The sequence below is a fragment of the Lepidochelys kempii genome, chromosome 21 (assembly GCF_965140285.1).
Source record: "Lepidochelys kempii isolate rLepKem1 chromosome 21, rLepKem1.hap1, whole genome shotgun sequence".
Lineage (NCBI taxonomy): Eukaryota > Metazoa > Chordata > Testudines > Cheloniidae > Lepidochelys > Lepidochelys kempii.
In genome coordinates this window covers 16,763,820-16,774,879 of record NC_136400.1, presented here as the reverse complement: position 1 = coordinate 16,774,879, position 11,060 = coordinate 16,763,820, and the positions used below count along the sequence as shown (strand labels likewise).

The 11,060-nt window shown below is 68.6% G+C and overlaps 1 protein-coding gene across 1 annotated transcript in view; it reads right to left on the bottom strand.

The window, feature by feature from the left end:
- The window catches only part of CELSR2 (cadherin EGF LAG seven-pass G-type receptor 2), a 76,618-nt gene that overhangs the window by 5,752 nt on the left and 59,806 nt on the right, over window positions 1-11,060 (bottom strand). Inside the window, exons 20-34 of the mRNA XM_073320470.2 lie at window positions 10,220-10,363; window positions 9,120-9,306; window positions 8,519-8,686; window positions 8,265-8,391; window positions 7,708-7,908; window positions 7,235-7,409; window positions 5,679-5,791; window positions 4,548-4,627; window positions 3,780-3,906; window positions 3,232-3,354; window positions 2,716-2,846; window positions 2,336-2,424; window positions 1,889-2,062; window positions 1,165-1,386; window positions 323-569 (exon numbers count right to left, since the gene is read on the bottom strand). Coding sequence (XP_073176571.2) covers window positions 323-569; window positions 1,165-1,386; window positions 1,889-2,062; window positions 2,336-2,424; window positions 2,716-2,846; window positions 3,232-3,354; window positions 3,780-3,906; window positions 4,548-4,627; window positions 5,679-5,791; window positions 7,235-7,409; window positions 7,708-7,908; window positions 8,265-8,391; window positions 8,519-8,686; window positions 9,120-9,306; window positions 10,220-10,363 — 2,308 coding nt within the window. The remainder of the gene's footprint in view (window positions 1-322; window positions 570-1,164; window positions 1,387-1,888; window positions 2,063-2,335; window positions 2,425-2,715; window positions 2,847-3,231; window positions 3,355-3,779; window positions 3,907-4,547; window positions 4,628-5,678; window positions 5,792-7,234; window positions 7,410-7,707; window positions 7,909-8,264; window positions 8,392-8,518; window positions 8,687-9,119; window positions 9,307-10,219; window positions 10,364-11,060) is intronic.

The window sequence follows — 11,060 nt, the reverse complement described above, 5'->3', positions numbered from 1 at the left end:
CCAGCTCTCGGGACTCGCCCCGGCCGGGGGGCAGGATCCGGGCCCAGAGCATGGGCAGAGCCATGGGGACGCTAGGCCAGGGGAGGAGACGCCGGGGGGTGGAGCCTGGCTGGTTTGAATGGGCACAGCCCCAGCCACCTTCCAGGGTGATGGAGGCTGAGGCCGGCGCCGTGGGCAGGGTGGGAGGTTGGGGTGACGCGGGAGCAGCTCCGGAGCCTCCCCCCACAGCCAGACCCAGGGCAGGTCTGTGGCACTGGCTGCCCTGCAGGTGGGCACCAGGAGGGGTCAGTGGCAGTGGCCTTAGCCCCGGGCACCTACTCACTCGGAGCCGGAGGAGTCCTCGTCCACCGTGCCGGCCTTGATGCTCATGGTGATGGGTGTCACCCCGTTGAGCTGCTCCTGCAGCGTCTGGCGGGGCCGTGGCAGCACCCTGCCCCCCCGGCTGCCCTCGCTGCCCGTCGAGGAGCCGTGTGATGCCACCGTGCCCGGCGGGCGGGCTGAGAGCTCGCTGGGCACATGGCGGAGGCTGTTCTCGCTGATGGTAGGGAGGCACTTCTTCTTCAGGATCCCTGCAGGGGGAGATGGGGGGGTGAGGCCAGGGCAGAAGGGGGAGGGGGCCCAGGCAGCTGGGGTGGGGACAGATGGGAGGGGTCGTGAGGCCGGGACGAAGGTGTGGGGGACCCTCCCGGTTCCTGGCCCAGGCAGGCGCCCTGTGCCGAGCTACAGAGAGAGGAATCGCCCCATGGGAGCAGAGCCGCCCCATCCAGCCTGGGCTCCCAGATCCTGCAGCCAGCAGGGCCAGAGCAGGTCCTGGGGCTTTGCCAGGCTCGCCTCACCCACAGCACCTGCCTCTCTGCAGCATTGATCAGGCCCGGCCTGGCAGGAGCCTGCGACCACCAGCTGCCACACGGGTCCAATGCCACCCAGCTAAGGGCTGGAGAAGCCGTGCCAGGCTCTGCCGTGTCTGTAGGGGAACCCCATCCCTTATCGAGCCCCCGTCTCTGCTGTGTCTATAGGGGAAGCTCTGAAGCCCCTCTAGCCCCTGGAGCGCCCCACCCCCACTCAGCGATATCTGTGGAGGACCCCCTGCCCCGCACAACACCCTCCCCCTTGCAATGCTGGGCCCCCACCCTGGGTGCAGGGGGTGCTGGGTTCCCTGCTTACCTCTCTGGGGCTGGGCAGCAGGGTTGGGCAGCGGAACCGGCACGTTCTTGTCCAGGGCCTCCCCGTTCTCCCTGGGTGCCTCCTCTGGGGGTCCCAGCCGCACCTGTCCCGCGGCTGGCTCCACCCGCAGCATCTCGGGGCCGGTGTGCCCGTCACTCTCGCTGGCCGTGGTCACAAACTCCCCCGGCCAGTAGGGCTTGCCGTGGGCCGGCACGTTATCCGCTGGGGGAGAGCACAGTGAGCTGAGCCGGGGACCCTCCGGAGCCAACTCCCCACCACCCCAGGGCTGCTCCTGTGCACACCGAGCAGGCAAGGGGATGGCAGAGGCCCGGTGTGGGGCAGGCGTCCATCCTGGGGCAGGCGAAAGGGGAGCAGGCACCTGGCGTGGGGCAAGCGAGGAGAGGGCAGGTGCCCGGCGTGGGGCAGGTGAGGGGACGGCAGGCACCCGGCATGGGGCAGGCGCCCGGTGTGGGGCAGACGAGGGGACGGCAGGCGCCCGGCATGGGGCAGGCCCCCCTCATAGCTGTAGTGGCCCCTGCCCCGGGGTTACAGGGCAGCCAGGGGAGGGGTGGAAAGGAGCCAGCCAGGAGAGCAGCGCACTGCCCAGCCCCACGGCTTAGCCACCCCCCGTCCCGCCGGCCATGGGCCCAGAATGGGGCTCTCAGGTGCTGACCCACTGTGGGGGCTGCTCCCTCCCCTGCCAGCCCCCTGGTCCCGGCGTTACCTTTGGGGGCGCTGTGTGGCGGCAGCTTCTCGCTGGGGGGGCCCAGCAGGTTCTCCCAGCAGGGCTCCCCCGGGAACGCCTCGTCCTCCTCGCTGTCCGAGGAGTGGGTGGAGGCATAGGAGCCGCTCTGGTCGTCCTCCAGGGACAGGTCGCTGTCCGAGTCCGTGTCGTGCTCTGGGGCAGGGACACACGGAGAGCTCAGCACCAGCGCCCCCATGGGCCAGCCGGACTCACTCGGCAGGGCCAGCTCCCCCCACCGGCCTGCAGGGCCCCTCCCAGCCTAGGGCACAGCCGGGAGACAGAGCCTGGTGCCGGGCTCCAGACAGCCCAGTTCTGCCCCCCCGAGCCAATGGGACCCCCCCGGTGTGGCAACCACCGGAGGACGCTGTCGCTGGCCGCCCGCCCCGCTCACCCAGCAGAGGGCAGCACGGCTCCTCCCTTGCTCACCGTTCGGCTGGTCCTTGGCCGCCAGGAAGAGGGCGCCGGGGTCCGTCTGCCCGCTGGGCGCCTGGCAGCTCTTCAGCCCAGACTCCTCCCTGCAAAACACGGGCGGGAGACTAGAGCCACCGCAGGGCCTGGCCAGGCCGGGCTCCGGAGCCGCGGGGCCCAGCGCTGCCGGGGGGGCTGGCTGCCGTGGCAGGGGGGGCGGGCTGCCGTGGCAGGGGGGGCTGGCTGCCCTGGCAGGGGGGGCGGGCTGCCGTGGCAGGGGGGGCGGGCTGCCGTGGCAGGGGGGGCTGGCTGCCCTGGGAGGGGGGGCTGGCTGCCGTGGCAGGGGGGGCTGGCTGCCCTGGCAGGGGGGGCTGGCTGCCGTGGCAGGGGGGCGGTACCTGAGCACGAAGGGGAGGTAGCTGTGCTGGCTCTTGCCTGAGTGCACGGTGCTGTGCAGGGAGCCCGTGGACGCGCCGAAGGGCATATGGTACAGCCGGCCGGCCACATACGTGTTGTTGCAGTTGTAGGCCTGGGGGCGGGGGTCAGAGAACAGGGGCCAGACGGTGAGTCACTGCTTCCTCTGACACTTCCCACTTGGCCTGCTGCCCCTCCCCAGCACCTCAGCCCTGGGGTCCCCCAGCTCTGCCGGTGCCCCTCACTCCCGACCCACAGCCCCCTGCTATCCCAGCCCTGGGCTCCCCCCAGCCCCCCAGCTCTGCCGGTGCCCCTCACTCCCGACCCGCAGCCCCTGCCATCCCAGCCCTGGGCTCCCCCCAGCCCCCCAGCTCTGCCGGTGCCCCTCACTCCCGACCCGCGGCCCCTGCCAGCCCAGCCCTGGTAGAGATGACGCCGCCCAGGGCAGAGAGCCAGGCTGAGACACTAGTCACTCCGGCTGTGTGGGGCTGGGCACTAACCGCTGTCAGGGTGGATTTGGTGGTGAGTGCGGGGTCTGTGCTGTGCTTCTTGCTGCAGCTGAACTTCAGAGCCTTCCTCACGTCCTTGCTGAAGACAATGCAGGCGAGGAAGATGAAGGGACCCTGAGGGAGGGTGCGAGGGGCAGGTCAGAGCCCGCTGGGGCTGAGCTGGGCTGGGGGGCCTGGATGGAGCTGAGGGGGGTCCATGAGCCAGGCCCCCTGCCCTGACGTACTGCCACGCTTCCTGCCGGGTGGCGATGGCTCTGGGGGCAGGTGCCCACACAGGGGTCCTCCACTGGGGACCTCTGCGCCAGGCCCGGATCCCCCCCAGCCATCACAGCGCAACCCCCCCACCCCCACCCTGGCACCATGGTGTGAAGCTGGCTCACCACAGGGCCGGGCACAGGCCCTGCCAGCTCGGAGCCAACAGGGCCACGCCGGGCTGCTGGGGCCTCTGTGGCACCTCTACGCGGGCTCGGCTCCTGGGCCAAACTGGGGAGACCCCCACCCCTGCTGGGGAAAAGGCCCTGCCCCCTGCCCTGCCGTACCTGGAGGCAGTTGAAGCCGGCGAAGAGGTAGTGGAAGAGGATGGCGTCGCTGTTGACGGAGAGCAGGGCCAGGAGCCACGTGGCGCTAACCAGCAGCAGCACCAGGAACGCCGCCCGCAGCCCCGACCTGTGCCGGGCAGAGGGGTCAGGCCAGGCCAGAGATGCCGACCCCGCCCACACCGACCCCTCCCGCACTGTGGGACGCAGCAGGGAGGGGGAGCGTTGACCTGGGAATGTGGCAGGGGGGTTTCCCTGGGGATGGGAGACCTGAGAGCCTCTAACCTGAGCCAGGAGGGGGATGGGGGAGGTAAAACTGGACAAAGGCTGGGGGGGAGCTGAGGGAAGCTGGGTGAGACGCTGAAGGGGGCAGTTGGCTGGGGAAGAGGGGAGAGCCCCAGAGAAGGGGGTCTAAGCTCCCCACCCCCCAGAAGGTCCTGTTTAGGCCTGCAAGCTCTGGTCTGGACTGCGTTCCTGTCGTCTCTAATAAACCTCCTGTCTTACTGGCTGGCTGAGAGTCACGGTGAATGTGAATCGCAGGAAGTGGGGGTCCAGGGCCCTGACTCCCCCACGCTTCGTAACACACTGACCCCTGCCCATGCCCACAGAAACCCCTCCCCCGCCCACCCCCACACCAACCCTGCCTGCACCGACCCCTCCCCCCAAGAAACACCCCCCCAGTTCCCTCCCCCTGGGAGCAGGCCTCAGTCAGCACCTCCCGTGCTGCCCTGCCAGCCAGCGCTGCCCGGGGGGGGCGGGGGTAAGACTCACACTGGGCCCCTCTTCTCGAAGCCCCGCTCCTGGGCCAGGCAGGCGGCTTTGGTGGCCAGGACATGGAGGAAGACGCTCGTCTGCGCGGGGGAGAGGGTGGGTCAGCAACAGGAGGCAGGGCCCAGGGTCCCCCAGCCCCTCCCCATGGCCCCCTGCCCCTCCCCACAGTCTGCCCAAGCGGCTGAAGTGCGGAGCCCAAGGCCCCCCGGCAGGGCCCCAGCCCAAGGCCCCCACCCAGGCAGAAGGAGGCTGTTTCTTGGCAGGATGCGCTTGTGCAGGCATGAGCCATGGGAAGCAGCCCCTGGGTCAGAGCCCTGGTCCGGCTGAGCTGGGACACTTCCAAGGAATCCATAGTGAGGGGGTTCCCTTCCTGCCCCCACGTGACAGGAGGAGTCTGGAGGCCAGTGGAAGGAAGGGCAGCAGGTCTGCATGGACCAGGCCCTCCCCTCGCCCCTCATGGCTCTCCCCAGCAGGGGACCTCCGTGGGGAAACTGAGGCACTGAGAGGCAAAGAGGCCTGTCCCAGGTCAAACAGAAAGTCAGTGACTGGCCTGGGAAGAGAACCCAGGAGTCCTGGCTCCCAACCCCCCTGCTCTAACCACTAGACACCCCCCCAAGAGCAGGGATAGGAGCTAGGAGTCCTGACTCCTAGTCCCCCCAACCAGAGTGAGGGGGGGCAGTGCAGCACACGCGGGCCAGTGCCGGGTGCCCAGCGAGGGCGTGGGGGGGGCAGCCTGTGCACTGGGGGGCAGGTAACGAAGCTGGGGCTGCTGTGCACAGGATCGACCAGCCGTGCCCGCGGGGGTGTGGGGGCACCCCACATGCAGCCCCTGCAACTGTGACGTCAGCAAAGGCTTCGACCCCACTGCCCAGGGGAGACTCACTGCAGGGTGAGTGAGGGAGATACCACTGCAGAGGGACGGCGGGGGGTGTGCCTGGGTCAGCTGGAGGAGATACCACTGCAGAGTGGGTGGCGGGGTGCCCAGGCCAGCTGGGGGGAGATACCACTGCAAGGAGACTGGGGGTACCCGGGCCAGACCATGCTGCTGTTGGTCTTGCTGCCCTTTGATCCTCCCCGTGTCTCCCCAGCCCCATGCACTAGCCTCCGAGCCCCTGCTGCCCCCATACGCACTGAGACGGCGAAGGCGATGGGCCCGGCGAAGCTCCAGACCAGCGTGTCATAGATGGAGAGCCAGCAGAAATCGGGGTTCCCGTAGCCCTCAGGGTCCAGCCCCACGGCCAGTCCTGTGAAGAGAGGAGCCACATGGCTCATCACATCCCATCCTGGCAGAGTACGGAGGAGCCAGCAACCCATGAGCCCTCTGCGCCGCTGGCGGACCAGGTGCCACCCATGCCAAGGGCCCCGTGTCTCCACTGAACACGGACCAATCGGCCCGGTGTTAACCAGAGAGCAGAATGGGAAGGATGCGGTCAGTCTTCCCGGAGTGCTTGGGAGCGTTCTCACCCAGAACGGCTGTATCCCTTTGTGACGAAGTGGGACTGTTCTTAATGTTTCCTCCAAATATTGTGGGGATGCCTCAGTTTCCCCTATGCAGTTCTTAAGTATCTAGGTGGGGGGATAAGGGTGTATGATCATTGCAGAGCCCTAGAGGGCAGGTGTGTGCAGGGGTCTGGACACAGAGAATGGCCAACACCCTGTTTCCTGGCAACTGATGGCCTGGGCCCTTCCTCCCCTGCAAGGTGAGAGCTGAAGGGTTGGAGAATAAAGGGATCAGGTCACCTCCTGGCCCAGGAAAGGAACAAAGCCCAAAGGAGGAGGGGCTGGAGGGAGTTTCAGTTTGGGGCTGGCTGGGGACATGGAGTGAAGGGCAGATGTGGTTGTCTGGCTCACTGCCCCCCAAAATGGACCCAGCTGAGGGGTCCTGTTCTCTGCACATACAAGCTCTGTTTTAGACCATGTTCCTGTCGTCTAATAAACCTCTGTTTTACTGGCTGGCTGAGAGTTGCGTCTGACTGCAAAGTTGGGGTGCAGGACCCTCTGGCTTCCCCAGGAGCCCTGCCTGAGCGGACTCGCTGTGGGAAGCGCACGGAGGGGCAGAGGATGCTGAATGCTCCGAGGTCAGACCCAGGAAGGTGGAAGCTGGGTGAGCCGTGTGTCCTGCAGACAGGCTGCTCACAGAAAGGCGACTGCCCCAGAGTCCTGCCTGGCTTCATGGGGAGCAGTTCCAGAGCATCGCCCAGGGACTCCGTGACACCCTTATTGGGCGGTGACATCTGAGGGGTCGGATCGTGAGCCAGTGGGACCCAGCAGCCTGGAGAGATGTTAGCTAGTGCAAAGGGCTGGGCGCCAAAGAAGGGGTGACGCCCTGCCCCACGGGAGAGGTCCATGGATACCAGACCTGCCACTGGATCATCGCTACGTACCGTCAGTGAGAGGACAGAAGAGGAGTCAGGGGAGTGGGTTCCCCCCAGCTGCTGAGTTTGCAGTGGTGGGGGGGAATCAAACCCCCAGACGAAAGGGACCTGGGATCTTTGAGCTGCCTGGACGCTGTGGGGGCCAAGTGTTTGTAGGCAAACGCAAGAGATGTCCAGCTGGGGGTGGGGGCGCCCTGCTCCTACCAGTCTGCCGAGAGCACTCCCCTCCCTGCCTTGCCCAGCAGCGGACAGGGGAGCCTGGGGGGAGCAGACGCAGCCCCAGCAGGGAGGCGGGGCAGCGCCGGGGCTCACCTGTGATGAAGGCTGGCACGCCCCAGCCCACCATGTAGTAGAAGCGCATGGGGCTGTGGTTGATGTCCCGCACCTCGGTCAGCATGCGGTAGAGGTGCAGCGCTTCCAGCAGGAGCCAGGCGAAGGTGCACATGTAGAAGAATTGCAGCAGGATGGCGATCACGGTGCAGGCAAACTGCGGGGAGGGCCGGGCGTTAGGGGGCAGGGGGAGCCGGCACAGCCGGGGAAAGGCCGCAGGACACCCGGGTTACCATGCGCCCCACAGGCTCTGGGGCGCCCTGCTGCCCCCAGCTAGGAGACTGCACCCTGCAGGGCCTCCATGCCTGGGCTCAGCCAGCCCCGCCGGGGCCCCATGCGCAGGGCCCCGGGCCCAGCCCAGCCGCCGCCTGCTCAGCGCCCCACCCCGGCCCAGTCGCGCCGCAGGAGGGTCCCCGGCCAGCCCAGCCCCCCGCAGCGCCCGCCCGCAGGCTCACGGGGACGTCGGCCTGGTTGATGCCCAGCAGGAAGACGAGCTCGGCGAGGAAGAGGGCGCTGGCGGTGTTCTTGCGGATGCTGTGCTGGTTGCCACGCAGGGCCCGCGGGCCGGCCAGCACCAGGAAGGTGAGCAGGAGGCTGCCCAGCGTCACGGCCACGGAGGCATAGGTGATGGTCTGCAGCGGCAGGATCTCCCCGTTCTGGGGGGCAAAGGGGGCTCGTTGGGCAGCAACCAGCACACAGGCCCTGCCCCCCAACCAGCTCAGGGCTCAGAGATCACCATAGCCCCGCCCTCTCTCACACGGGGCTCCACCCATGGCTCCACCTCCTTGGGAATGGGGCTCCTCCCCCTCTCACCCCTCACACTGTGGGCCCACCCATAGCTGCACTCCCTGGGCGATGGGGCCCCACCCCACCCCTCCCCTCCTTTCATACTGTGGCCTTGCCCATGGCTCTGCCCCCTGGCTATCTGGGCTCCTCCCGCTCTCACCTCTAACACTGTGACCCCGCCCACGGCTCCGCCCCTGGGTTGGGGCCCCGCCCACTGCCCGCTCACCTCTCTCCTGGAGATGTCCATCAGCACGGCGAAGCTGGTCATGTGGCTGCACTGGCAGCTGACGTGGCTCTGGTTCCTGAAGACCAGCTCACAGCCCCTGGCCGACCAGCCGCCCGCCCCACCAGGCCTGGGGAGCAGGAGGGCCGGAGTCAGGGGGGGCTCTGGGGGACCCCGCTGGGGTAACAGGGCCTGCGAGCCAGAGCCCCCCGCAGGTGGGCGGGCTGGGGGTGCTGGGCCCAGCCCGGGGTACTCACAGTATGGAGTGGTTCCAGAAGACGCAGATGGGCTTGGAGCGCTCCTCCATCTCCAGCAGCCGGAACTGCACGGTGATGGGCTTCTCCAGTGCCCGCGGCCCCCGCTGCTCCTCGTCGTGCACCATGATGCTCACCACCGGCGTGTTGATGATGGGCCGTTTGGGGACCCTGCGGGAACAGCTGGCACAGTGGGACCCAGCGCCACGTGCCCCACCTCACTCGCCTTGGCCCCAGCGACTGGGACCTGTGTGCTCCGGCCCCCCAGCTATCTGCCCACCCACCTTTCCCCCTGCGCCTCCGCCACCCCCCACAGCTACCTGTCCCCCTGCGCCTCTGCGACGCCCCCCAGCTACCTGCATCCCACCTGCACCTCCCCTCCCCGCCACAGCTATCTGCCAGAGGAGATGGGGGAGGGTCCAAGCCCAGTTCCCAGCAGGGCCGTGGAGACCAAGTTCCCCTGGGGACCCCACAGGGCAGGGCCATGGCACTGGGGCCCTCACTGCCTCTCTGTGCCCCACCTCGCACCATCTTCTCCCCAGCACCTCCCCGCTCCTCTCCCCAACGCCCCCCCCCAGGAACCTCTCCCCAGCGCCGTGGGTACCGCAGGCTCCGCTTGTCCGTGTCGTACTGCTCTGGCAGCAGCCCCGCCAGGGTGCGGTAGATAATGACGCTGGCCACGGCCTGGCCCTCACTCAGCTCCGGATGCCTCTTGTGCCGGGTCACCAGCGCCGGCTCCTCCTCCTCCTCTGCGGAGCTGGGGGGCAGCTTGGCGCTGACCATGAGCGGGTCTGGAGGGAGAATCATGGTAGGTGAGAGCAGGGCCGGACCTTGCTCCCACGAGGGCAGCACGGACCTAGGCAAGGACCAGTCACGCCGCACTCCCTGCAATACAGGCCGGTGCCCACAGAGAGCGCCAGGTTGTGCCACGTTCCCCCAGGGCTGCAGCGGGTCTAGGATTACAGCCCAGCCCTGCCGGTGCCCCTCACTCCCGACCCACAGCCCCCTCAATCCCAGCCCTGGGCTCCCCTCAGCCCTGCCGGTGCCCCTCACTCCCGACCCGCAGCCCCCTCAATCCCAGCCCTGGGCTTCCCCCAGGCTCTGCCGGTGCCCCTCACTCCCGACCCGCAGCCCCCTCAATCCCAGCCCTGGGCTCCCCTCAGCCCTGCCAGTGCCCCTCACTCCCAACCCGCAGCCCCCTCAATCCCAGCCCTGGGCTTCCCCCTGGCTCTGCCGGTGCCCCTCACTCCCGACCCGCAGCCCCTTCAATCCCAGCCCTGGGCTCCCCGACAGTCCTGCCGGTGCCCCTCACTCCCGACCCGCAGCCCCCTCAATCCCAGCCCTGGGCTCCCCGACAGCCCTGCCGGTGCCCCTCACTCCCGACCCGCAGCCCCCTCAATCCCAGCCCTGGGCTTCCCCCTGGCTCTGCCGGTGCCCCTCACTCCCGACCCGCAGCCCCCTCAATCCCAGCCCTGGGTTCCCCGACAGTCCTGCCGGTGCCCCTCACTCCCGACCCGCAGCCCCCTCAATCCCAGCCCTGGGCTCCCCGACAGCCCTGCCGGTGCCCCTCACTCCCGACCCGCAGCCCCCTCAATCCCAGCCCTGGGCTCCCCCCCAGCCCTGCCGCAATCCTGGGCTCCCCACAGGTGCTGCCCAGCTCCACCCCTGCTGGTGCCCCCCGGTGGGGCACTGTCACTGACTCACCTTTGCCCTCAGGCGCCCGGAAGACGGTTTCGGGGAGGATGACGGTGGTTTCCAGGTCCACGGGCTTCTCGCCCCGCAGCGCCTCGTAGTGGGGCAGCTTGGCGCCAGCGAAGTTCCCCTTGTCCAGCCGCACTACGGAGATGACTGGCGGAGAGACCCCCTCATGAGGGCCTGGGCCTGCCCCCGACGAGCTCACCCCACCCTCCTGCCCGTGCTGGCTCCAGGCCAATGTAGGGCCACGATTCTGGGAGCCCTGGAGACTCCCAGGCCCAGCCATGGGGGCGCCGAGTACCCACCCTCGCTGGCCAGGGACTGCTCAGGAGCGGGCCATGGGGTGGGTAAGGCTGGGCAGCCGAATGTGGCCTGGCGCCAGGCTGGGCTCCCTCACATGCTAGGGCTCCCCTTCCAGCTCCTGGGCACAGCAGCCTGCGCCCCCGTGATGCAACAGCCAAGCCCCCAAGTGACAGTCACGCCCCCCACACGACAGCCACGCCCCTCACACGACAGCCACGCCCCTCACACGACAGCCACTCCCCCACGTGACAGCCACGCCCCCACATGACAGCCATGCCCTCACGCGACAGCCACTCCCCCACGTGACAGCCACGCCCCCACATGACAGCCACGCCCCTCACACGACAGCCACGCCCCCACGCGACAGCCACTCCCCCACGTGACAGCCACGCCCCCACGCGACAGCCACTCCCCCACATGACAGCCACTCCCCCACGTGACTGCCACTCCCCCACGTGACAGCCATGCCCCCACATGACAGCCACGCCCTCACGTGACAGCCACTCCCCCACGTGACAGCCACGCCCCCCACATGACAGCCATGCCC